The 24,923-nt window shown below is 36.5% G+C and overlaps 1 protein-coding gene across 7 annotated transcripts in view; it reads right to left on the reverse strand.

Moving 5' to 3' along the window:
* LOC110024040 (formamidopyrimidine-DNA glycosylase) overlaps window positions 1-18,415 on the reverse strand; it is a 44,652-nt gene extending 26,237 nt beyond the window's left edge. For 6 of the 7 annotated variants that reach the window (XM_020723757.1, XM_020723758.1, XM_020723759.1 and 3 more), the window contains exons 1-5: window positions 18,098-18,415; window positions 17,955-18,012; window positions 15,374-15,442; window positions 15,141-15,266; window positions 1,504-1,554 (exon numbers count right to left, since the gene is read on the reverse strand). In XM_020723757.1, coding sequence (XP_020579416.1) covers window positions 1,504-1,554; window positions 15,141-15,266; window positions 15,374-15,442; window positions 17,955-18,012; window positions 18,098-18,378 — 585 coding nt within the window. In that variant the 5' untranslated portion in view covers window positions 18,379-18,415. The remainder of the gene's footprint in view (window positions 1-1,503; window positions 1,555-15,140; window positions 15,267-15,373; window positions 15,443-17,954; window positions 18,013-18,097) is intronic. The other variant, XM_020723756.1, reaches the window with a different exon arrangement.
* Window positions 18,416-24,923: the final 6,508 nt, after the last annotated feature.

Here is a 24,923-nt window from a genome sequence, read left to right on the forward strand (position 1 = left end):
TGTAGTATTGCGTTAAATCATCTAAACTATCTGAAAATGTGAGATTCGTTTGGTCTCACTTATTTTAAAAATTAAAATGTTACTTCTTTAAAAAAGTTATATTTATATTTAAATTATTTTCAAAATCACAAAATCATCACCTTTTCAAACTACGAAAGCGAAAGTTGAACAATAAAACGGCCGACATGCCCTAAACGGGCCCTAAAACTAAAATAGGAAATTAAGGGTGTGGACACGGGCGCGGCAGTGTGCATGTGTGCATGTGTGCATGTGTGCATGTGTGCATGTGTGCTTGTGCGTGTGCGGGAGAAGCATCCTTAACAGTTGCTAACATCAAAAACCAATTACCTATAAAGGTCCAAAAGTTCCAAAGTCCGACTCAAGTCATAGCCAACTTCTTTCCTAACTTATTGATATCAAATAACTATGCTCCCAATATTTTTAAAAGTGCTTCCTTTATCCATATACATCGTCAAAATAGAAAACAAAATTAATCTAAAAGAAATCAAATGTGTTTTTTTCAACTACTCTTTCGCTAAAAAAGGGTGCAAATGCTATCATCTCTCACGAGAAAAATGCATAGTTTGTGACAAGAATTTCTACTTTGCTATTGAATAGCATTCACAAATGAATCCTCTCTTAAATTGCCCTACCTTATCCCTCATCCTAATAAAAAACTCTCCATCAAAATCAGCTACTTTTACACAACTCAAACTTATACCAAAACTATATTTTATTCGGTCATTACACGTTTTACTTAAGGAGGGCGGGCATCCTAACTGAAGCATGTCCAATCAATTAAATCAATTTCTACATTAAATTAGTTGAGAAAACTACAGAGCTGGTAAATAAAAGTGCATGAACCGAGCATCCATTATACTTGTTATTATCATATAAAGAAAAAAATTCACCATTACCAATGCTCTTCTAAGATTATATAAACAGTAAACAAATGTTGGAATAAATACTAAACCAATTCTCTCCATTACTAACCACATCATTATCTAGTTATAATATTGTGCTTTGAAAAAAAAAACATCAAAGTTATGCTTTAACCATATTGCTCATGCAAATTATTTGTTCTTTTATTTTCATGACAGAATATGTTAGCACAAAATTAACATTTGTTCCATTTCTTCATGAGAATTCATGTTTAAAAATTGAAGGGAGCGTTTAAGTTAGGTTAAATTTAGCTTAAATTAAGCAAACTTTGAATCAGCAGTGTACATAACTTCATGCTGCTTTTGATAAAACCATGGCTTCCAGATGTTATCTTTTATTGCTCAATTGCAACACATTCCTACGGTTTACTAGCCCTACTCATCCTGTCAAATTTTTCATTGTCGGACACAAATTTAGTTTGTTTTGTCACTGTTAAATGAATCACAAAATAAAAACGGGCAAGATACTATTTGACTGACAGAATTGGTAAATTTAATAAAAGGAAAAAAAAACATAAAATAGAAAGTATATATCGTTGTGAAAAGTAAAAATCATTCTCACCTGATAAAGCACCTCATCAGCAATCCAGTTGCCAATGCCGGAAACAAAGCTCTAGAAAACAAAGATGTTAAGGAAAATCAATATTTTTCCAGTTAATAGTTCAAACTACTAGTAAAAAAACCAAGGACTTAATGTGATGCATCTTGAAATAGAAAAAGGAAATAGCATGCTAGGAATAAAGATTATTATGTCAAAAAAACATATAATAACCACTAGAAAAAGTGAAATTAAAATATGGATTAATACTAGAGAGATCCACATCTGTGAAGCGAAATCCTCCTTATTAACACAATTACCAACTATATGCCTAAAATGAACTAATAAAAAAATGTATTTGTGCAAGATTAACCAAATCATTAAAAGCATAACAACTGGAAATGAAAGTGGTTTTGTCGTACCATTCAAGATTTGGGTGGCATTAGAAAATTTGAAATACTTCAGATGTAGTTTTGTAAATAAAAATATTTTGGCAGTACACATGAAATTGCTCCTTAATATTAAGAAATAAATTGGTCATTAATATGGGCAAAAAAGTTTAAAATAAAAAAAACAAATGTTTAATGGCAATAAAGAAAAAAAAAGAATAGAGAGAGAAATACAATAATCAACCTGAAAATCTTCATTAAGTCTCGTTGTTGAACAAGCATTAAACCAAAACATTAAAAATGTAACAAAATGGAGGGGTTAAAGTTAATAATATTACTGAGTTATTCTATAAAATTTTTTTATAGTACACACATCATTACTTTTCAGCAATAAGAAATAAATTACCATGGGCAAAAAGTTTTAAATGAAAAGAACAGAGATTTAATGCTGATGATAAAGAAAAACTGAAAGTCGAGAAAGAAAATTAAATAATCAAGCTGAAAATCTTCACTTAAGTTCCACTTTTCAGCCAGCCTCTCCAGTGGTTTCAAAATTTAATCTTAGGTAACACCAAAAGGTTCGCCCAGAAAAGAAAAAAAAAAAGAAAAAAATCCATCCGTAATGTGATAAGATCCGATGTCAAAATCGGCACGTTTTTCCACAAAAATTAGGGCAAACATAGATTTTATTTCCATAACACTAACCCTTTGGTTTGCTTCTTTTGAATCTCTCACTGTAAGGCATTTGAGTGTCGCTCCTGGTTATGACCCATTATTCATGTCCTATGCAGCCTCACTCTGGTTATGTAGTTTGAGCTTTTGGTATTGAAGTGGTTGTAGCAATTTAATGCAGCACTCCATCTATGTTGTTCCTATTGGCCTTCTCCATCTAGTTCTTCTTCTCCATCATCTGAGCTAGCTCTATCGTCTCCCTCAATCCCAGCGGTCTCCATAGTTGGAGTGATGCCCGTATGTCGGGCTTTAGGCTCTTCATGAAATTCCCCTCCAATCCTGCTTCAAAAATCTCTCTCAATCGTCAGACAATAGCTTGAATCTCTCTACCTATATTCTATGATAGTCTTCTCCCGATTTAAGTCATAGAATTGCTCATGTAGGTATCCTTCCCGAATGCCTTAGAAACGTTCCAAGAAACAATCTTTAAATTCTTTCCACAAACAGATCGGATATCTAGCCTCCCTCCACCAAAACCATGATAGGGCTTTCCCCTCCAAACATAACTCTACTGTCATGAGCTTCTCCTCCCTAATTAGCCCATTCACCACGAAGTATCACTCTACCCAAGATACTCACCCATGTGTCTTCCCCTACGAAGATCGACATCTTCAATTTCCTAACCCTAGCATAAAAACCAACTTCCTCTCCCTCCAGTGTTTCCCTTAATGTATGTAAAGTGAAACTCCCTCCGTCGATCATAGTCGTGCCCCATTCTAGTTTCTCTCCTTCCTTCTAAGTGCTCATCCCAACCCCTTTCATAACCCCTCTCGTCTCAGCCCAACCCCCTCCAGAAAATTCTCTAATCCACCCCCCATTGGAGTCCTAGGAGGAAGTTCGTGATAGTGGATGTTTTACTCCTCACGTTCCTCACGTTCCTTACGTTCGATCTCTTTGATTTAGCCACGAATTCTTCAATCAATCTAGGGCTAGATTTTACAAATTGATCTGTCGGTGAGGCCTTGGATTACATCTCAATGAGCGTCTTTATCATCTCCTCGAGGCACTTGAATTGGTCCTCCATTCGGTTCTCCATGGAAAAAAAAAAACTCTCGAGATGGCTTTCTATGGAAGAAAAACTATCCTTTATGGTGGCAAACCTTTCTTCCATCCCGGATTTAAGTTGACTCATCCCTTCCTCCAATTTCTTCTTCAAATCATCTACTTTCTTGGTTGTTATTACTCCCTGTACGGTTTCGGAACTCCTTTATGTTGAAATCATGAGCTTAAAAAATTCTTTGTGGTCTCCACATTCGTGAAAATCTAAATGTCGCAATCCCTAAATTCATGTACGTGATTTGGCACTTGGAAGCACGGAAGTCTGGACATCGCGATCCAAATTCCTATATACAGGTTAGGTTCGACACGAAACTCCTATAAGCCGCTATGTTACCTTCTCAGCAAGCTCTAATCGTGTATGTATTGTTCGGACGCAGTGGAAGGAGATAGGTGTGTTTGATCTCTTTGATGCCAAGGATTGGACGTCGTGATCTCGCCAATGCTTCTTGCTTGTTTGATCGCACGTCTCGCTTCCGTCATCTGATATGTCTTTTAACGTGCTTAATGTCTTTTACAATTAACACATATTTTTTAATGAAATTGCACTTTAAAGAAAAGTATTTTCATATTTTTCTTGCAGGTATAATAGGTAGGAAACATGAAGCAAATTGGAGTTGAAACGGAGTGAAGTGGATGCAAAATGGAGAAAAGGGAAAACTAGCAGACTGGCGCCTAAGCGCCACCCCCTGGCACCTAGGCTCCACAGACTAGTGCCTAAGTTCCACAAATTGGCGCCTAGGCGGTTTCAGCATGCATCAATACAAACTGTCCTGTGCGGTTTCAGCATGCCCCCGGGAGTTACTTGAAAATTTTGAATGGTTGGAGAGGCGCTTTTTGGCATTTCTAAACCCTAGAATTCTCCAGGAATGCAAAGAGGTAGTAGATAGGAGTAGGATTTAGATTATTTCACTTGTTCTTGAGAGATTTGAGAGGGAAAATCAAGAGTATTTGTAAGGGTTTTACTTCAGCATCATGTGCAGCATTATGGAAGACTTTGTCCTTGGAATTTACTACTCTTTTCAGAGAGCAAAAGCTAAGTATCGAGTTTAATATTATTTGATTTCTGTTGTAAACAAATGTTTGGTGAAATTGCTTGGATTAAATGAAGTTTTCTATTGTGTTCAACATGTATAATGAGTAGGTTTCTTAATACTTTTTTCTTGTGATTGTTAGGTTAGATTTGTAGGATCATTAATGCTATGGAATTGGTTTTTATTGTTTAATGTGTTGAGTATTCTTCTAGGCTTAATTTACATATTGTACTAGTCATACAAGTTGTTAAAATTAGTTATGACCCATTAGGACTCGAGAGAGCAATGGCGAAACAATATGGAATATTCATGTTGTTCAAATGGTTGTGGTGAAGTAATCAAGAGGTAATGCAATTTATGGAGATGTGTTTTGATAGGGTTTGAATGAGGAGTTTCTAGATAACAGTCGGAAACAAGAGCCAAAATTTGAACCATACTTATTTATGCACCCGAAAGAGGGTAAATAAGTCATGCTCATTTTGTCACGATAACATCACAATTCCTAGTAGTAATACCTACAACCTGCCTACTAATTCACAAGAGAAAAGTACTCTTATTAATCTTGAATTTCACCTAATTAATTGATCTAGTCAAGTTTAACTTAAGTATAGAAACGTAACTTAGGATTAGTTATTAGAAAAACCACCATTAACGATATTTCAAACTAAGACCTGAAAGTAGTAATTAAAACTTCGCCTTAGGAATTATCTCCCTCCCCTTCCCTGTGGGATTGACATTCCGGACTCAATAGAGTCCTATATTATTGAAACAATACTTATATTTACGTGAGAAACCCCAGTGAGTAATAATACCTAATTTTAAGAATTCAATCATTTTGCTAGAAAGCGGATCGAGTTTTTACCAAGACTTATATAAATTGCGATAACAGCTGGGGTGGATCATCATCCCCTTCCCCGTGAGTCCAAAGCGCGATTGCATCGCTCGATTGAGGAGAAAGATGTGGTTTCAGGTCTTTGTATGCCACTTCCCAATCGTAGAAGAAGCTTTCCGATCGCTGGTTCCATCATCGTATGTCAAAATCGTAGCTCCTAACCATGTCTGAATACCGTGATCCCGTCCTTAGCTTCGAGCTCCACGATTTGATTCTCAGAACTTACTATGATATCAAATTTTATACAATTTGGTGTCAAAATCGACATGTTTTTAAATAGAAATTAGAGCAAACACAAATATTTCTCGAACACCAAATCAAAGCAATACAACCTAATAACTCACATGAATATATAAACATAAGCACCTACAATTCGAGAGGTAAGCAACCTCTCCCAATTCCTACAATTTGAGTGGTAGAATATCTCTCCCAAACCCAAAATCTAAGATAAAAGACTCAATTTCATGCATCTCCCTAACTCTAAACATCATGAGCCTATTTATATCCAACAATAATAATAATAAAAGACTAAATTGCCCTTAGATGTACAGAAGACAAAATTGCCCTTAGGTTAGGTATTGACGTAACATAATGATTATCAGCATGTCTGATAACAGCACATAATCTCGCTATAAGCATCAAGTTTCAATAATAACTACTGCCCCCACCCAACCATTCCAACAAGATTAAATACTAAAGAAGATTTCTGCTTGTTACATTAATTCATGAGTTATCATCATTTTTAATGTTGATGAAACAGGGAAAGGAAAAAAAACTTGCAAAGCTCTACATCAAAGCAATTTGAAGAACCAAAACACATTCGCATAAATTGCATTGACGCAAATACCAAATTATAGGGAATTGAACGATTGTTCCCACATGCAAGAAAAGGTATATTCCGAAATATGAATGGACATTATTAGCTTAGAAGTTGACTGAACCAATAAACCAATAAGGCCAATACTGAGAGATACGATCATGTAGCATCAGCTACGTCCGTCCTGAAAATTAAGCTACTGACACATAATTTACTTTATTTTGTGAAGAGTTTTTTTTCTTCTAATTCGCTTTTAAACTTTCAATGAATCCATTTCATTTAATTATTTATTTATATTATGAGTAGATTCGTCAAGGCTATTTTAGTGATTTAGTTTACAGAGATGCTTCTATTAACAGTTATTTGCACTTAACTTTGGACTAATAAAAAATTAAATTTTTGTGATTGCATGCAATTTTCAACCTCCCATGCATGCAGGTTGGGTGTTCAATACAAACTACTTGGATTCAAAATTTTGAAGGCTCAAGGGCTCAGCAACAAACAACTTCAGGATTCATTATTTGAAATATTCCTAACCACTCTCCTCCCTTTCCTCGCTCAACTAATGAACAGCTCATCCATCATTCCACCATTCCAATTCTACAGCAATTAATATTAAATCAAAATTTTCCATTTTTTAAATATATAATGATACGATCTACTTAATCTTAAGAAAACTTTTCATATGAAAGTATTTTAAGGCATCTTCTTCTATTAAATTCCCTCAAAAACTCTAAAAAAAAAAACTTCCGCCATCTATAACTATGAACACCCAAAAAACATGCTGAACCCTGTTCATCTCGGTTCATATCTCCTGAAAGCCAAAATCCACCCTTCTCTCTCCAACAAATTTCCCAACAAAACTACATCATCTGCTTATGCACAAAAAAATTAGCTCAAAATTCAAATTAATATTCTACACCATCCCAAATCTCTCATTAAACTCCAACCTGATATGAATACTAACTCCTCCACTTACAATTTCTCAAAAGAACCCAAAATAAGCTCAACCTTGTCTAGTCATTTACTGCTCAATGAGTCCCCTTTCCCATTCCCGTGAATCGTAGTGTGCTTCTACACCCGCTCACGATAATTAATAAAATGAGTAAAATGGACATCTTTCACCTTCAAAGGAATCATGTACCCTTTTGTTAATATTACTATCAGTATGTCTTGCTTTTTCCAGAAACGACTGTGTCCACTCCAAGATTCAACTTAAATTATGTGATCAATTGTTGTTGCCGGTGAAAGTTTTGCATTTTCTTATGTTAATTAGCAAATCAAGAGCCATGTATTTGCCTTTACTATAGGAAGCTTTATGGATAGCCCTGCAAACTATATTGAATGACATAATTGCTTGCTTAAACTTGAGAGTATCATTCATAGTTAGAAAACTTCCTAAGCTGTTGGGATATACCGTATCATTTTAAAAAGCATGATGACTAGTAGGGCTGTCAAGGCTCGTTGTTAGCGAACAGCTAATGTTTAGCTTATTAGGTAGCTCGTGTTTAATTCATTTGAGAGGCAAAAGAGCCAAACACGATTTCTTTTCTTTTTTTTGCACTCGATGTATAAACGAGCCGAACACGAACAAAATTTAGCTCATTTTCGCTCAAAATAATTATATATATATATGTATACATACATACATACATACATATATATATATATATATATTGAATGCTAATATATTAAATAGAATTAAATAGAAAGAAATATACAGATACAATGTCTGGGAGGGTCCAAGCATGGCACCCTACCCACACACAAATTGTTCCAAAATTAAAAAAAACAGAAAAATACATTAGATACTTAAATAAAAAGTCTAACAGTGCCGAAATACATAGTATCTGGTGGCTAGAGAGCGAGTCAATTTGGTCTTGTCTCTGTCTCTAGTTCTAGGGTAGGAGCAAGCTAATAAGCTGGTAAGATGATTGTCATTGTCAGTAGTCACTAATGTATCATCCAATATGTTCCTGAGTTGGAGTCGGCCTCCATTCTTCTTCTTCCTCCTGGAATAGACATGTCATTCCTCTTCCGAAAAATCAGTCTGATGGGGTGGTAGAGCTGAAGCAGAAGGATTACCAACCGTAGTACTCACAATAGGTTCTAGTATATGTGAAGTATGAGTTATCTCTACACCGGATACTTCCAGAAGAAGTGGAGCTACGAGGCTCTCCTGATTATCAGTCTGAACAGTATCATTTGTAGGTAACGTAGGTAGTAGTCCATCAATATTTTTTTCCATGGAGTTTAAAGGTGTCAGCATCACATCATTCGCAGTAACAATAACAGCAGTGTCATGGGGGGTTCCTCAAGGGCAACAGACACCTCCTGTCTGGTAGTATCCTCCTCAGGTGGAACTAAAATGCCCAAAGCAGTGGGGTTAGACCCATCCTTATTCGCTTGAACCTTAGATTTCAAATTTGGATGAAACTTGTGGCATTTATCAAGGACATGACCAAACATCTTACAGTGGGTACAATATGGGAGTTTGTGCTCCATGACGATTTGTTGTCAATAAGTAATATCAGATAAAGTAATATCCCTTTATCTGATATCCAGATAAAGTAATATCCCTTTCCATAAGTAATATGGCCACCGAGGGTCTGGTTAGGTTGAAAATAGGCAGATTTAGTTACAAAGGATCCCCAAGGATGACCCCAATATAGTAGAGAACCTGATGGTAAAAAAAATGCAGCTTGAGACCAGGTAAACTAAATCATATCGGTATAGTGGTCGGTATAGTGGGAGTTTCATTGGGAGTTTCATAATTTGGGTCGAAATTCGGAGACCAATTGAGTAACTTCATAGGTTTACCAGCAATGTTAAGATATTTTTTAGAGAAAATTTGAGTGTAGTCTTTAGGCACGGTTAACTGAATCCAAACATGTCTTTCATTCATGAGCCACACTTTCCACTTTTCTGCTAATTTGAGGTCATCAAAACTTTTCCTGATAACCTCCATAGGTGGGTGTCTCCACTGAAATTTTTCAATGAGAGCAAACTTGAACTTGTCAGTCAGGGTTGAAATTTCTGACTCAGAGAAAAAAAGTGTTGTTTTCCCACTTTTCCTGTTTGCATTCTTGATAAAAAGGCAGTCACATGTACCATCACGATTCTCCTTATAACTTGAGAGGAACACACCGTCGTCTCCCCCTGAGAATTACCCACAACATGGGCAAATGAGGTTTTGTCGGGTTCAACCAAAGAAGAAGAAAGCTCCATCACAGCAAAAAGAAGCCCTGTAAGTCGGGCAGAGGGCCGAAGAGGTCGGGGCCATGCGTACAAAGACAATAAGCCGTAGACAGAAACAGCAGATGAGCTCGATCGAGTCGAAACCTCAGTCAAACAAAAACCGCGCAAAAGAAGCGCGGCGACACGACGCCGCAAAAGCAGGAAACGGAGTCGCAGAGCGTGATCGGCCTACACCGAGCAGCAAGCACAGGCGCAGCTTGACGAAGCAAACGACATAAGCAGAGGAGCGTACCCCCTTCTTCTACGAGAGTGGAATTACAGTAGCAAAGAGGCTAGGGTTCGCCGTGAGGCAAAACCCTAGCAGGCACTATTTTTATATAATTTAATTGACTACAAAGTTACAAAGATTTATAATCAATTAAAATCATTAATTTAAAAAATAGAATAAAAATATATTAAATATTATTTAAATGAATATTTTAATATAAATAAAAATATTTAAATCTCACCACTACCCCCTTAACATCCTATGGTTACGTGATTAACAATGTCAAAATGGCTCGTTGTTCGCGAACAACACGTACTGACTCGCTAAGCAAACGAGCCAAACACACAATTTTTTTGAGTTTGATATTATAATGAGTCGAATATGAACAATAGTATTTTTTAACGAGTAGAATACGAGCCGAGTTTACTCCCCTTCGGCTAGTATAGATAATGATCACATTTTTAAACTCTTTTGTGTTGAATTGATAGCTTAATATATGAATCTTGTATGCACACGATTCGATATCTATTTATTACAAGGAATGTCCTGCTGGCTGATTTGAAATACCATATTTAGTGCTTGTTTTTTTGGGTCTGCTGCATGTCATCATCTTAATGTAATTAATAGGTAAAATATGAGAGATTTTCCCAACTAGTACAATAAATTGAACAAAAAAGGGATAATGTTGAAACAAAATGACTGCCTACGAAAAACAATTTGGAACTTTCAAGTAAAAATTTATGACTTGGCATAAATAAACTGCTTGACTTGACTCTTACCAAAGCTATGAGCAAATTAAGATGAAATGTTGTTAAATGGAAGATTAAAAGAAGTAAAAGCACCATTTAAGAAATAATTGTGCACCTCCTACATATCTAAAGGAATTGTTAAAATATGATATGCTTATCAAAACATATCATTTATGGAATCATTGTGCACATTCCCAACATCTTCAATCCTTGGTGAGGAGTTTTCGGCTCTGTGAAATGATCGGAGATACTTGGCTAGACTGGCTCTTCCATTGGGTCTGCTCCACTGTCATCTCGAGACGGCTTTCCTGCAGTGGATGGCTCGGATGCTCTCTTATTTCGTTTTAGGTCGAATTGCTTACACTTGGATCACCATATCGTCTCCTTGTTCGTTTTTTGGCTCAGTCGGTTTTGGCCTAGTTGACTTACCTAGCATGGCTTGGCAGCCTTGGCTCGTTCATTCAGATGGGTCTCAAGATCTCCTTGCAGTGGATCAGCCTCTGTTATATCCTTCTCTTATAGACCGTTAGATCTCTTTAAAATCGGAGCAAACATCTTTTTACGTACATATTTTAATTCCTCGGTTCTCTTATTGAAAATAATGTTGTGATAAGAATAAAAGAATTTAATGCAAAGAAAAATCTCATTCAAGTTCTCCTCGGTCGACAAATTTCAACAGTTGGAATTGAAGAACAAAGTGAATGACTGGATGCAGCAATTCTGTCTGTCTTCCTCCCCACGAGGGCTGCAAATCCGAACAGTCCCATCCGTGAACATCCCTTCAAAGATGAAGAGGAAGACGGCTGCAAGGGTATTGCTGAAGGCTAGCAAGATGGAAGGAAGCAAGCTGTCAGTTCAAGCTGTGACTTGTAAATAAGGTGCTGCAGTCTCACATCCTTAGGGAAATAACCAAGGATGATTGGGAAGCCTTCAACACCTATAAAGCAGAGAGGAAGGCGCAGTGGCTGCTCAAAAAACAAAGAATAAAGCTCGCTCGGTTGCTGCTGGACAGAAAAGCAACCAGTACCCAAGGTGATTCCGGCCATGGGGCCCAAAGGTTTGGCATGTGCGGATATTGCTTACTCTGTTACCCCTTCCATGGTTATTTTTCAAAGAGTTGAGGTAAATGAACTAATTCTAATCAAGAGACCAACATTTCTTGGGAAAGATAAAAGTTTTTTGTTGGTTGCAAGTTCTTGAGGTGCACAACAATTGCATGCCAAGAGGACAATGAGTCGAGAAAAGCCGAGCCACCGTGAGGAGGAGGCCATGATGGGAAAAAAGGAGACAGAGTCTGCCAACCCTCAGTCAGTCACTCTGATGTCCCTGGTATTGTTCATGAAGGACAAAACCAGCTGCCTTGTAACTGCTGACTTGATCGGATCTTTTGCGGGGACACTGCCATAGCATCAGGGGAACCGTTCGACAAAACCGTCGTTGGAAGAGAAAGGCCCTGGCGACCAACTTAAACAAGCTACTCCCCTTGTTGTCTGGAAAGAAGCACAAGGGGCCCTCATTTAGGTGGATCCCCATGCAGTCCGAGGAGGCAAAGGTGAGGACCGGTCCATGAGGTAAATTTGCTCTGATAAATCTTCAAAAGAATTGCAGCTTTGGCTTTCCAGATATGGCCTACAGATAATGTGATATGGTCTTGGAGCTTTCAAGAAGCATGCAGAAAGAGATCTTGGCCAGCCTGTGTTGAACGACCGATAAGTACCATCTAATGACCTGACAATTATCTCACATTTAGTAGGCAATTGTCCACCAGGAGTATCGGGATATGGTGGAGCTCAAACAAAAGCTGGTCGAGACAGATGAGAAGTTGAAAGAATTGAAGGCAGAGAGACTCAGCTAGTCGGAGCTGCTTTTGATTGTTCAAGAAGAAAATTGAGTCCAGCGGAAACGGATGGCAGTGATGAAGATACCTAAGAGTTCCTAGTTGAGCCTTCCTCTCACACAATGTCGGAGGTGTTTCTTACAAAAAAGTTCAAGAAAGGGGTTCTTATGGCATTGGTCGCTTGGCGAAAGCCTGTCTGGGAAACCAAAAAATCACACCAAATTGTGTCAGGGCTCTCGATTTCTGAGAAATCAACAACAAGATCGCAGACTCTACCTATGGGAAGCACAATAAGATCATGGAGTACTTTTAGTTGAGGTACAATCACAACGAGATCACGACAGAAAGCATTAAAAAGCAAGAGACACTGTTTGCGTGAAATACGCGCTACCTCTTTGTGACCGAGCCCTGCGATGCAGTGGCGATTTTAGTTGAGAAGACCAACGAGATCATAGTATACAGGCGTCATTTTTGCCTGCAGAAATTGCGAGATAGTTGAGACGAGGTACAGATGCGATCGGATTGAAGAACTCGCAATACAGACGCAATCGATCGGATTTAAGAAGAACTCATAGGAATTGCTAAAGATGAGATTCGAACTACCTGGGAATCCATCGACTGGAATTCAACATATTGAGTGATGGCAACAAGGAAAGTGGATGCTTTGGAAGAGAGATTGGAATGAGAAGTAGGACTACTCAAATATGGGACAGAGGAAAGGTTCTTAACCATAGACGAAAGGTTTTCCTCCATTGACAACCCATCGAGAGCTTGAAGGAGATGATAAGAAGGCTTATTGAGATGCAATCTAAGATCCAGTCGACAATTTACAAACCCTAACCAAAGATTGATCGAAAAATCATTTGCTAAATGAAAGGGAAAGAATGAGAGGAACATGAGAAAGAAGAAAATCAACTATCAAGAAAATCCTCCTGGGGGTCCGATGGGGGAAGGATTAGACATTTCCGATCGAGAGGGTTGGATTGAAACATGGAGAAGGGGCTACACAAGGCGTATGCAAGGGGGGACTAGATTTCTTATTGAGAGAGTTGAGTCGAAACATTGAAAACTGGTTATGCAAGGGGTACGGAGGAGCGTGTTGAAGGAATGAGAGAAGTTGAATGGGGTATGATTGTGATTGAAAGAGGAAGTTTTATCCTAGGTACGTGAGGGAAACACTAGAGGGAGAAAAGGTTGGGGTGGAGATGCTAGGGTTATGAAGTTGAAGAGGTCGATCTTCGAGAGAGACGATGCGGTGTACCGGATGGAGTGATATTTTCGATAAATGGGTTTAATAGGGAGGAGAAGCTCATAGCGACAGGGTTATGTTTAGAGGGGAAAGCCCTAGCATTGTTTCAATAGAATGAGGCTATATACCCAATCCACTCGTGAGAGAAATTTAAAGACCGCTTGTTAGAACGTTTCTGACTTAGTCTGAAAGAAGATCTACACAAACAATTCTTTGCATTAACTCAAAAGGGGGCTGTCGTGGAATATAAGAAGAAATTTGAGCTAATGGCGAGCCGGCTGATCGGGATTTGTAAAGCAGCATTGGAGGAAAATTTTATGAAGGGTCTAAATCCCGACATACGTCCAGCTCTTTGTCCACTGAAACTGTGAGAATTGAGGGAAATTATAGAATTAGCGCAATTGATTAATGATAAAAGTGCAATTGATCAGGCTAATTGAAGCAGCACAAGTGGAGCATCATACCGAAATACAACCACGACGATACAAAAAACTTAAACAGTGAAAGTCCAGAGGGAAGCTCCCTAAGACATGAATAATGGGTCACAAAAAAGGGCGAAATTCAAATGTCTTATAGAGAAAAAGATTTTGGAGAGGAGAGCAAAGAGGAATTTTGCCCCATGGCATTGTTACAAGGATCAGACATCACAGGTTCTCGCAGTGTGTAATGAGAAAGCATACAAGCTTGATCTATTAGCAGTTTTCTTTTATCCACTTTGAAGACAATGTGCTTATTTGGGAGGGAAATATTGTTATGTAGGTGCTTACCCTAAGGGCAGTTTTGTCTTTTGCAAGTCTCAAAATAATTGTCTTTTGTTATTAATTATTGTTTGGTATAAACAGAGCTTAATAGTTTAGGGTTAGGGTGATGGATGAGATTGTTTGCTTGAGTGTTTGGGTTAGGGTTTGGGAGAGATTTTCTACCTCTAATTGTAGGATTTGGGAGAGATCGTCTACCTCTCAAATTGTAAGGAATATCTTTATGTATTCGTGTTGTATTGCATTGATTTGGTGTTCTTGAAATAAATGTGTTTGTCCTAATTTCTGTGATAAATCTATTCTGGATCGTACAGCAATATACATTATTTTAAATGCACAACAAAATTCTAAATCACAACCAAATCTACACTAGAAACATGCAAGTGAACAGAAATTGATCATTACAAACTCCTAATTTGAAGTTTGAGTGTATTTTAATGACAAGAAGCTTCTCTGTTAACCATCCAACCTGAATTGTCCCATCTATATCTATATTATTTTGCACAATAGACTAAAAAGAGCTTATCACACCAACTTATCACATAATACTCAAACAAAATTAACTCATAACTATCAATTTCACTTCCAAAAATGTACCTTAACTTCCAACATTTTTACTTTTTCAATAAATTATTCAACAAGCAAATAACAAGACGAGTAAAAAAAGTAAACATGAGTCAACCTGATCAAGTAGTAGGGCCTTAATTGCAGTTTTCCGTCTGCTTAAAGCTTCTACAAGCTCATCGATTTGCAAAGGCTCTAGCATAGCATCTGGACCAAGTTCAGAAATTGGTGGCACTGTCTCTGGCTGCAGGAATGGAATGCATTAGTAGAAGCACGAAACTAAATACTCATAAGGTGGTGCAAAAAAAAAAACAAATCCGTATAGCAACGTAAATTAGTTAAGATTAATACATCTTGAAGCAAGCGAACTCTGGCAAAACGTCTCTTATCTGTAAAAGACAACTCTAAACCATCTTCTAGCTGCATAAAGCAAAAATATTTACTGACTGAAGAGTAAAAATACATTTACAATCCATGATAAATTTTAGGGAAATCTACATATATACCACAAAATTCTTATGCATTTACATGTTTAACACTTAGAGTTTGATATTTACATGTGTAACACCTTGATATTAAAAACCTATGCATCAAAAGATGAATTTCACTTTAAAAAGTTGGGGATAACGGCATTTTTTTATGTGATGTCAAAGATTTGAGTGTTATGTAAATATGAAAGTTTAGTTATTAGAAATGTAAATATATAAGAATTTATGGTATTTACATAAATGCCTCTAAATTTTAATTTAATGCAAGTTAAGAGTAAGAATAAATTAAGCTTGATTGACAAGAAAATTTGGCAAATAGTGGTCGAATAACCACTCATCTTTTGTGATGCTGCTTCAGGAGGCCACCAAATAGCCTTTTCTATTTAATTTACATACTTCTACAAACAAACTATTTCAGGTATTTTTATAATCATCAGGCAACTCAAGTTTCAAGCTACACTTTAGAGTTTTTCTCCGCCAAATCTAGAATAGGGTTTCATTCAGCCATTTCCTGCATTGCAGTCGATATTTCCCCTATAATAGATCTACATCTAGTTCCTCTACTTAATCAGATATTTTGTGAAACATCAGATATCCAATTAGAAAATCATTCCTGATGACAATAATTTGCATTGCAAATTCATCGTATGGGATCGTTTTTGCAAATATCAATAATTAAGCTGACTGATGGGCAATCCTTAGTGACTTATTTTATTGAAATCTATTGTGGTAAAATTTTTGTTTGATTGACTTATTATACTGAAATGTTTTGTTGTTAAAAATGCCTTATTTTGCTTGACCAACAAAGTTGCGTTTCAAGAAATTCATGTAAAATAAGCTAGTAATTTAGTCCGTCCTTATGCAGTTATTATACTTCAACTGAAATCAGAACCAGATTTATTACATGTTTGAAAACATTTAAATCACATCAAAAAATTATCAAGCACATGAAAATGCTGCTCTCACACTTGACCCTAATTAGAACAAAGATGACTACCATATATCATAGGTTCGTGACAAATTTTTCATACAACTTTGAAGAATCATGAACTATTGCTGCTTCTGTAAGCTTTTCACATGATCTAACAGGCCAATGATATTGAAAAAGAGGAAAGTGTCAAAATAAACCCCTTACTTTTTGCAAGGGGTCATTTTAGTCACATAGTTTATAAGTGTGTCAATTTAGTCCTCAAACTCTTTTAATATGGATTGAAATAGTCCCTAATGAGGACAACTTTAGGCCCCATTAAAACAGTCCAAGGACTAATTTATCAATTTTATAAACTCTGGGATCAGGATGACCCAATATAAATAGTCAGGGACTATTTTAAAACTTTATTGAAAAAGCATTTGTTATATTTGAGATATATAAAAACTTCTTAAACACCCATAAAATTAAGCAAATTCAAAGAGCAAAACAAAGTGTGTGCCTTATCATGAAGCTAAAGGTAATATTATGTTTGTTTGGTTTGCTCTTAAATTTTACTCCATTTTAGGGCATGCTAAAAAGCGAATGGTGCACCCAAAACAAAAATTTTATCTGGTTAATATGGGAACTTACTTAGCTAAATATTATCATTATCTACGCAGATGAAAATAGTAAAAGGAGGACTTCTTTTGCAGGTTGTTGAAATCCCTACAGAGGAGATTGATTGCTAACAAACACAAAAGCATTTAACAAGACATCAAGAAAAGAATGTCACTCGTCTTGTTGCATTAAGGTAAAAAATTACATTTCTCAATATCAAGGGATTCTCTCCTGCAATACACAGCAAATGTATTCAACAAATTTAAAAAATCTTAACGATCGCCTAGGACCTGCTTCATACAAGGGACCATTTCATACACCACAAATGGAATGCATTTAAAAATAATCCTCTCCAAAGTTAATATGCCAAATTCGAAAGAATTTACTTTGAGATGAACAACGAAAATTAGGTTACAGCACATTACTTACTTGAAAAAAAAAATACTTTGGCATGGAAATACCAAATGATTAGCCAGGTACAGATTTTTTGGATTGAATGAAGGTTTGATCATTGGTGTTCTGGACAAACTATAATTCACTCTTCTTAATAAGTGTTTTTAGAATAGATGATGTAACTGGGATCATGAGATTCAGGAAGGTTGTGCCTCGATATGAAAGTATGTTAGTGTAAAAATAATAAGTGGTTAGCCCTTATTAAGCTTTCGCGAGAAAAACAGATTTGAGAACAATTTTGTTTGGCCAGCCTTTAGTTACAATTTGGTTTCTCTACTCCTCAATCCTCATCAAAACAAAAAAATAACTAGGATAAAAAAACTTCATTTCAAATTCACCAAAACAAACAACCTGTAAAATTAAAACAGTCACACATCTTCTCGGGAGGAAATAAATCATTGCTAGACGAACAAGCATCAACAAACGCGGATATAATAACAAATAGATACAACAAGCCTCATACCTCCATGAATACTTTCGAAAACTTCGACGGCCATTCATCATTATCGCTGACCGCAGACCTACAAAAAACACCACAATGCGTTGTCAGCAAAAACCTAATGAGAAACCAAACGCCGACATTTTCATCTTGACACGCCAGAACACCTCTTGTATTTCGTCACAGCGACGCCCTTGATGTAAACAGCGCCAGTCATTCCGAACTGGAAGGAAGGAAATGGTGGAGAGTCGAGGCGGAGCCATAGGTTCTTGCCCTTGCGTAGTGCGGCCACGATGGTCTTTCCAGTCAGAGCTGATTCGAGCTCCGATGGGGAGATGCCCTCGATCACCTTGGAGTCATCGGCGACGACAGATCGTCGGACCTTCTTGCCGACGCAGTGCTCCGCTATCGCTCTCCTCGCCGCCTCGACCTCCGGGAGCTCTGGCATGGTTGGCTTGCTCCCGCCCTTGATCCTTCCGCTTGTTTACGAGCAGACTTTGGCTCGTGGAAAATGTGGACCCGTTTTCACCCTACCCGGCCTGATGTACGAACTCGCGACTCTTCGAGTATCCCGCCCTTTAAGAATGTCGGGAAGACATTTAAAAAACTCTCCGCTGGTTTTTTTGTTACATTTTCGTCGCTGGCTCTGCTAAGGTTTTACATTTCACTCGTTTGATAGCTTCGAAGTCGTAAGACGATGGCGTTTGATGATCCGGAGTATGTGCGGGTTAAAGAGAGCTCAAGAACAGTATCAAAAGAGGCTGAGAAGACAGAGGTTGAGCAGCCGATGAAGTCAAAGAAGCAGAGGAAGAAGAAGGATGCGAAGAGGATGAAGGAGGGCATTGAATGGAAAAACTTATCCTGGTAATTGTCATCGTTTTATTCTCAGGTTTTTTTTAGGTTATTAGTTTGGTTATACATGAATTACTTAGAAATGTATTCTCATGTTACTACTGTGTTAATCTGTTAATATTGTGTTGTTTATGCTTTATTCATCGTTTATTTTGTAATTTATTCTTAGTTTATTTTTAGGTTATTTTTTAGTTACTCTTTAGTTTAGTACTTATTGGCAGCTATTATAGTTTATTCCTTAGTTATTTTTAGGTTATTATTGGGTTATTTTTGAGTTACTCCGAAGTGTAGTATTATTGACAGTTATTCCATGTTATTCATGTGTTATTTTTAAATTATTTTGTAAGTTATTTGTAAGTTGGGCGTATTTTATTCTCTGGTTAAACCTGTGTTATTTTTAAGTTATTTTTAGGTTATTTTTCAAGTTATTCGTAGGTTATTCATGGGTTATTTTTAAGTTGACTCGTGGGTTATTTTTAGTTTATTCTTAGGTTATTCCTGGGTTATTTTTAAGCTACTTGCAGGTGATTTTTAATTTATGCGCAGGTTATTCGTAGGTTATTCCCGAGTTATTTTTAAGTTATTTGCAGATTTATGCGCAGGTTACTTATAGGTTATTTTTAGGTTATGTCAGGTTATTTGTAGGTTATTTGTAGGTCATTTTTAGTGTATTGTTTTGTTAATTTTGAAGTAATGTGTAGGTTATTCCTAAATGTTGAAGTAATGTGTAGGTTATTCCTAGGTTGTTTGCAGGTTATTTTTAAGTTATGAGTAGGTTATTTTTTTGTTATTCCTAGGTTATTTTTAAGGTATTATTTTGTTAATTTTTAAGTTCTGCGTAGGTTATTATTAGGTTATTCTTGGGTGATTCTGATGATATTTTTAAGTGATTTTTAGGTTATTCTTGGGTTATTTACAGATGATTTTTAAGTTATGCGCAAGTTATTCATAGGTTATTCTTGAGTTATTTTGAGGGTATTGCTTTGTTAATTTTGAAGTAAAGCGTAGGTTATTCCTGGGTTATTTTTAGGGTATTGTTTTGTTAATTTTAAAGTAATGCATGGTTTATTCCTGGGTTATTTGTATTTTATTTTTAAGTTATGCATAAGTTATTCGTAGGTTATTCTTGAGTTATTTTTAAGGTATTATTTTGTTAATTTTTATGTTCTACGTAGGTTATTCGTAGGTTATTGTTAATGTAGTTTTAGGGTATTCCAGTATTAATAACAATATTAATAACATGCATCTTATTCTTGTATATTGATGAATAAACATTCTTTGGTTATTCCAGTATTAAGAACAAACATCTTATTCTTATACGTTGATGAATAAACAGTCAATGAATTGTAGATGCCGACCATCAGCAGTTAGAAAGATTTTGGATCAGGTTCGACCAATTGTCTCTCGGGAGACATGGTCAATTCTGGAAAAAATTAAGCTTAATCAGTTTTTTGATCTGCCCCTCTATCCTCAAGATCACATCCTGACTATGCACTTATTGAATTGTTGGGATATGAACAGATTGGCTTTCAGATTGGGGGGGAAAGAGATGAGTTTTGATGCAAATCAAGTTGCTTTGTTGATTGGCATGCCCAACAGAGGTCCTACAACAACTTGGGCTAAAAAACTCGTCAATGATGTAGATGCAAGGCGAGCAAAGAGTGAACTATTGGAGAGTTCATCTGCTAGTCTTGATGAACTTATTATTAATTTTTTGTTATCTAATTTATTATTTCTTTCCAACAATTTTAGTGTACCCACATGGCTCTATTCATTTGCTGAGAATGTAGATAGTTTTTCTTCATTTAATTGGGCCACAACAGTATATGACCACCTAATTGAGCAGGTCAATGCTTGCGTCATGAAAATAAGGATGGGTCAGCCATTGGGATACATGAACGGGTTTGTTTTTCTTCAAACAGTTAGTATATTGCTCAACCTCAATCAAAAAATTTTATTTTCATCTTATTTGGGTTATATGAATTTCTCATTTAGTGAATTTCTGATTTATTAATCGTGTTTATGTAGCTGTGGTTTTATGAGCGCACACTTGTGATAGCCCCGGCTTATCCTGACGCCAGACATCAGACTGACGCCAGACATCGTATGTTGAGGTGGCCAATAAATACAGGGTGGAACCCTCTGAGGATTCATTTAATCTTTAAGATGCTTAGTCCTGTACTGGTGAATGATATTAATGTCTGTTTTAAGTTCAGGATTATGTTTAGTATTTGACCACCTTATTTAATTCTTATAATGAATCTTTTTTGTAAGTTCTTGATTCTTTTATTGATTTAATAGACGAGGAACACAGTTTACTTGCCCCTCTAGTTGGCCTGATCTCGTCTCCTGCAAAGTCCATTGGAGAACCCGAAATTCACACTCATCGAACAATATCAGAGTCTCATGGTGTTATTCCTTTTATACATACTTGCAGCATCCTGCCACCTACACATTCACATTTTATTTCAATTAAAGGATTCAGTAAATAACCTAAAATAAAATTTGGAGTATACACTGATGGAGGTGAAGACCGACATCAACAAAATAAAGAAAAAAAATAAATAAAGTTCCCAGGGAAGCTCTGGTAGGGGCGGAATTTATGGGGAATCTCTTGTTTGGGAAGAAAGAATTGGGAAGAAAGAAAGCCCAGCAAAGGAAGAAGAACCACCTGCTTATATTGAGCAAGCGTCGGAACAGGAGTGGGGCCCGATATTCTTGAAGAAGAACAACCGATAGGTAGAATGGTTGCCTTCGATAAAGCTGCAGCTGATAGTGAAACTAATAAAGGTGTCGGGGAACCTGGAGAAGGCATCCCTAAATACCTAATTGTTAACTTAATCCGAAGGATGAAGTTCAGAGGACCGAGGAAAAAGAGGATGGTTAGTTCTCCATTTGTTATTGTAAAGAGAAAGAAGATGGAAGAAGTTCCGACCTCAAATATAGAAGATTTAGTACAGCATATCTATGATTCTTCTACGCCGATTACCATACCATCTCCACGGCTCGATGAAGCTAGGGAAGAGGAGGCTGATGACGCTTGGGATGACAGTCGGGTGCAATTATTCCATACGAAGGTGTCCTCCCTTGTTCAGCCGTAGAGTTCCCCGGCAGAGAACTACTACCATCGCACATGCAACAGGTGATAGATACTTGTTTAAGAATGTACAAAGAAAGGTATGTAAAAAACAGAACACTTTTTCTGTTAATTGTTTATTAAATTTAATAAATATTGTTCAATCAATATGCATGGATGACATAATAATTGCTCGGGGTCACATTCATATAAGTCGAAATGACCTTGAAGCACTTTGGGATAATAAAAAAGTAGGGGTAGAACATGTAGATTTGTTTGCCATTGGATTAGATAACTGTCAACGTCGGTCCCCTGATTCTTTTAGACCCTATTTGTACGTCTCTCTAGCACATTGGGTAAGTAATAAAATTCTCATTAATATTAACTATTCATGCTATTTTAAACTCATTTATTTTGTATATGCAGGGGTTTAGATACCATCATCTTCGAGATATTGTTGCCCACGTCATAGTGGAAGCTGTATCTCAGAAAGAGGCAATTTTAGTTCTAATAATTAATAATAGGCATTGGACTCTACTTGTTGGGAATCAGAAGAACTGCAAGTGGAGATTCTACGACTCATTGCCTAATAAAATGCATTTGGGAGTCACCCGCGACGTGGTAAAATTCTAAGTCTTATATAACTAACAACTGACAACTATTTATTCTTTCACTGTCTTAAACAACCATTTGTATTACCAGATAAGACATCTTTGTAAGGACGCCGGGAATGCTTTCCGCAGTGACCCGAGTAATGGGGAGTAATTGGAGTAATGGGGATGTTATCACGACTAGAGGCATTCCCACACAAAGTAATAGCGTCGACTGCAGTATATTTATTTATAAATATATAGAAGCAATTGTACAGAAAGAAAAGATTATCTAGAAAGACCATCAAGACTGGCAGGCTGAGATGCCTCGATTTAGGGCACAACTACTATATGAAATCTGCAGATATAAATTATTTGAAGGATAAATGTATCTCAACACTTTGATTGTCTTTATATTATACAGGCTGAATGATTATGAATTTTGACAGACTTATTTACTCTAAGGATTTGGTTTATATGTTTGTTTATTGTGGTTGAAATGCGAAATATATATATCTGTTTGATATCTTACTGCATGTTATTCTTGGGGTATTGTTAGGTTACGGCTTATGTATAGTTAGTTTATTGTTGGGGTATTGTTAGGTTACGGTTATTGTTGATGTATTGTTATCTTATTAGGTTATTCTAGGGGTATTGTTAGGTTATTCTTGGGGTATTGTAAGGTTACGGTTGAGTTATTGTTAAGTTATTGTTGGGGTATTGTTAGGTTATTCTTGAGGTATTGTTAGGTTACATCTGATGTATTATTAGTTTATTGTTGGGGTATTCTTAAGTTACGGTTATTGTTGATGTATTGTTATCTTGTTAGGATATTCTTGGGGTATTGTAAGCTTACGGTTGAGTTATTGTTAGGTTTTTGTTGGGGTATTGTTAGGTTATTCTTGGGTTATTGAGTATTTACGGCTGATGTATAGTTAGTTTATTGTTGGGGCATTCTAAGGTTATTCTCGGGGTATTGTTAGGTTATTGTCGGGGTTTTGTTAGGTTATTCTTGGGGTATTCTCTTGGGGTATTCTAAGGTGGGGTATTCTAAGGTTATGGTTGAGTTATTGTTATGTTACGGTCGGGGTATTGTCAGGTTATTCTTGGGGTATTCTTAGGCTATTCTCGGAGTATTGTTAGGTTATTGTTGGGGTATTCTTAGGTTATTCTCGGGGTATTTTAAGGTTATTCTCGGGGTATTGTTAGGTTATTCTTGGGGTATTCTTATGTTATTCTCGGGTTATTCTCGAAGTATTGTTAGGTTATTATTGGGGTATTCTTAGGTTATTCTCGGGGTATTCTAAGGTTATTATCGGGGTATTGTTAGGGCATTCTTAGGTTATTCTTAAGTTATTCTCGGGGTATTATTAGGTTATTGTCGGGGTATTGTTAGATTATCCTTGGGGTATTCTTAGGTTATTCTCGAGATATTGTAAGGTTACAGCCGGAGTATTGTTAGGTTATTGTTGGGGTATTCTTAAGTTATTCTCGGGGTATTATTAGGTTATTGTCGGGGTATTGTTAGATTATCCTTGGGGTATTCTTAGGTTATTCTCGAGATATTGTAAGGTTACAGCCGGAGTATTGTTAGGTTATTGTTGGGGTATTCTTAAGTTATTCTCGGGGTATTCTGAGGATATTCTCGGGGTATTGTTAGGTTATTGTTGGGGTATTCTTAAGTTATTCTCAGGGTATTATAAGGTTATTGTCGGGGTATTGTTAGGTTATTCTTGGGGTATTCTAAGGTTACGGTCAGGGTATTGTAAGGTTATTGTTAATATATTGTTAGGTTATTGTTGGGGATATTCTTAGGTTATTCTCGGGATATTGTAAGGTTACAGCTGGGGAATTGTTACGCTATTCCACAATTAGATAACAAAATTCTGTACTCAACAAACAGGTGAATTTCAAAACATACATCTACAACTTTCATTTGGAATAATGTTATATGAACTAGCACATTAATACAAATAAGTTAAAGTGGGCATAACACATTAAAACAGGTGAATTATATTGGGAGCAGAGCATGTTGGATTCGGTGTGATAATTTCCTGACTCAGAGAGTGTGACACTGCAATCGTATTTGCATCGTAATTCCTGTGCGGTTCTTGGCTCATATATGTTTCTTGATTTTTTTCCTGCATACAGTGGTAAAAGTATAAGACAATTAATTTTGCATATAATCATAAATATATGAAAAGTAGAATGGCAAATATATGAAATGTAGAGATATATACCTTTAGCTCTCTTGTTTTTTCTCCCAGTATCCTTTCAACCTCGCATTAGCTTTCGTAGAAATACCTTTCAGTCTCATTTTTGCGGGATCATTCACATTGCAGTCATTATTATGGGATTTCCTCTTTTTGTTTGGCCTATTTAGTTTAGGATCCTTCCCATCTAATATATACTCAACACCTTCGGACCCTGTTTTCAATAATTCAATTATATATGTCTCGGCGCGTTCATTTCCCT

This window comes from Phalaenopsis equestris, unplaced genomic scaffold (assembly GCF_001263595.1).
Source record: "Phalaenopsis equestris unplaced genomic scaffold, ASM126359v1 Scaffold000240, whole genome shotgun sequence".
NCBI classification, from domain to species: Eukaryota; Viridiplantae; Streptophyta; class Magnoliopsida; order Asparagales; family Orchidaceae; genus Phalaenopsis; species Phalaenopsis equestris.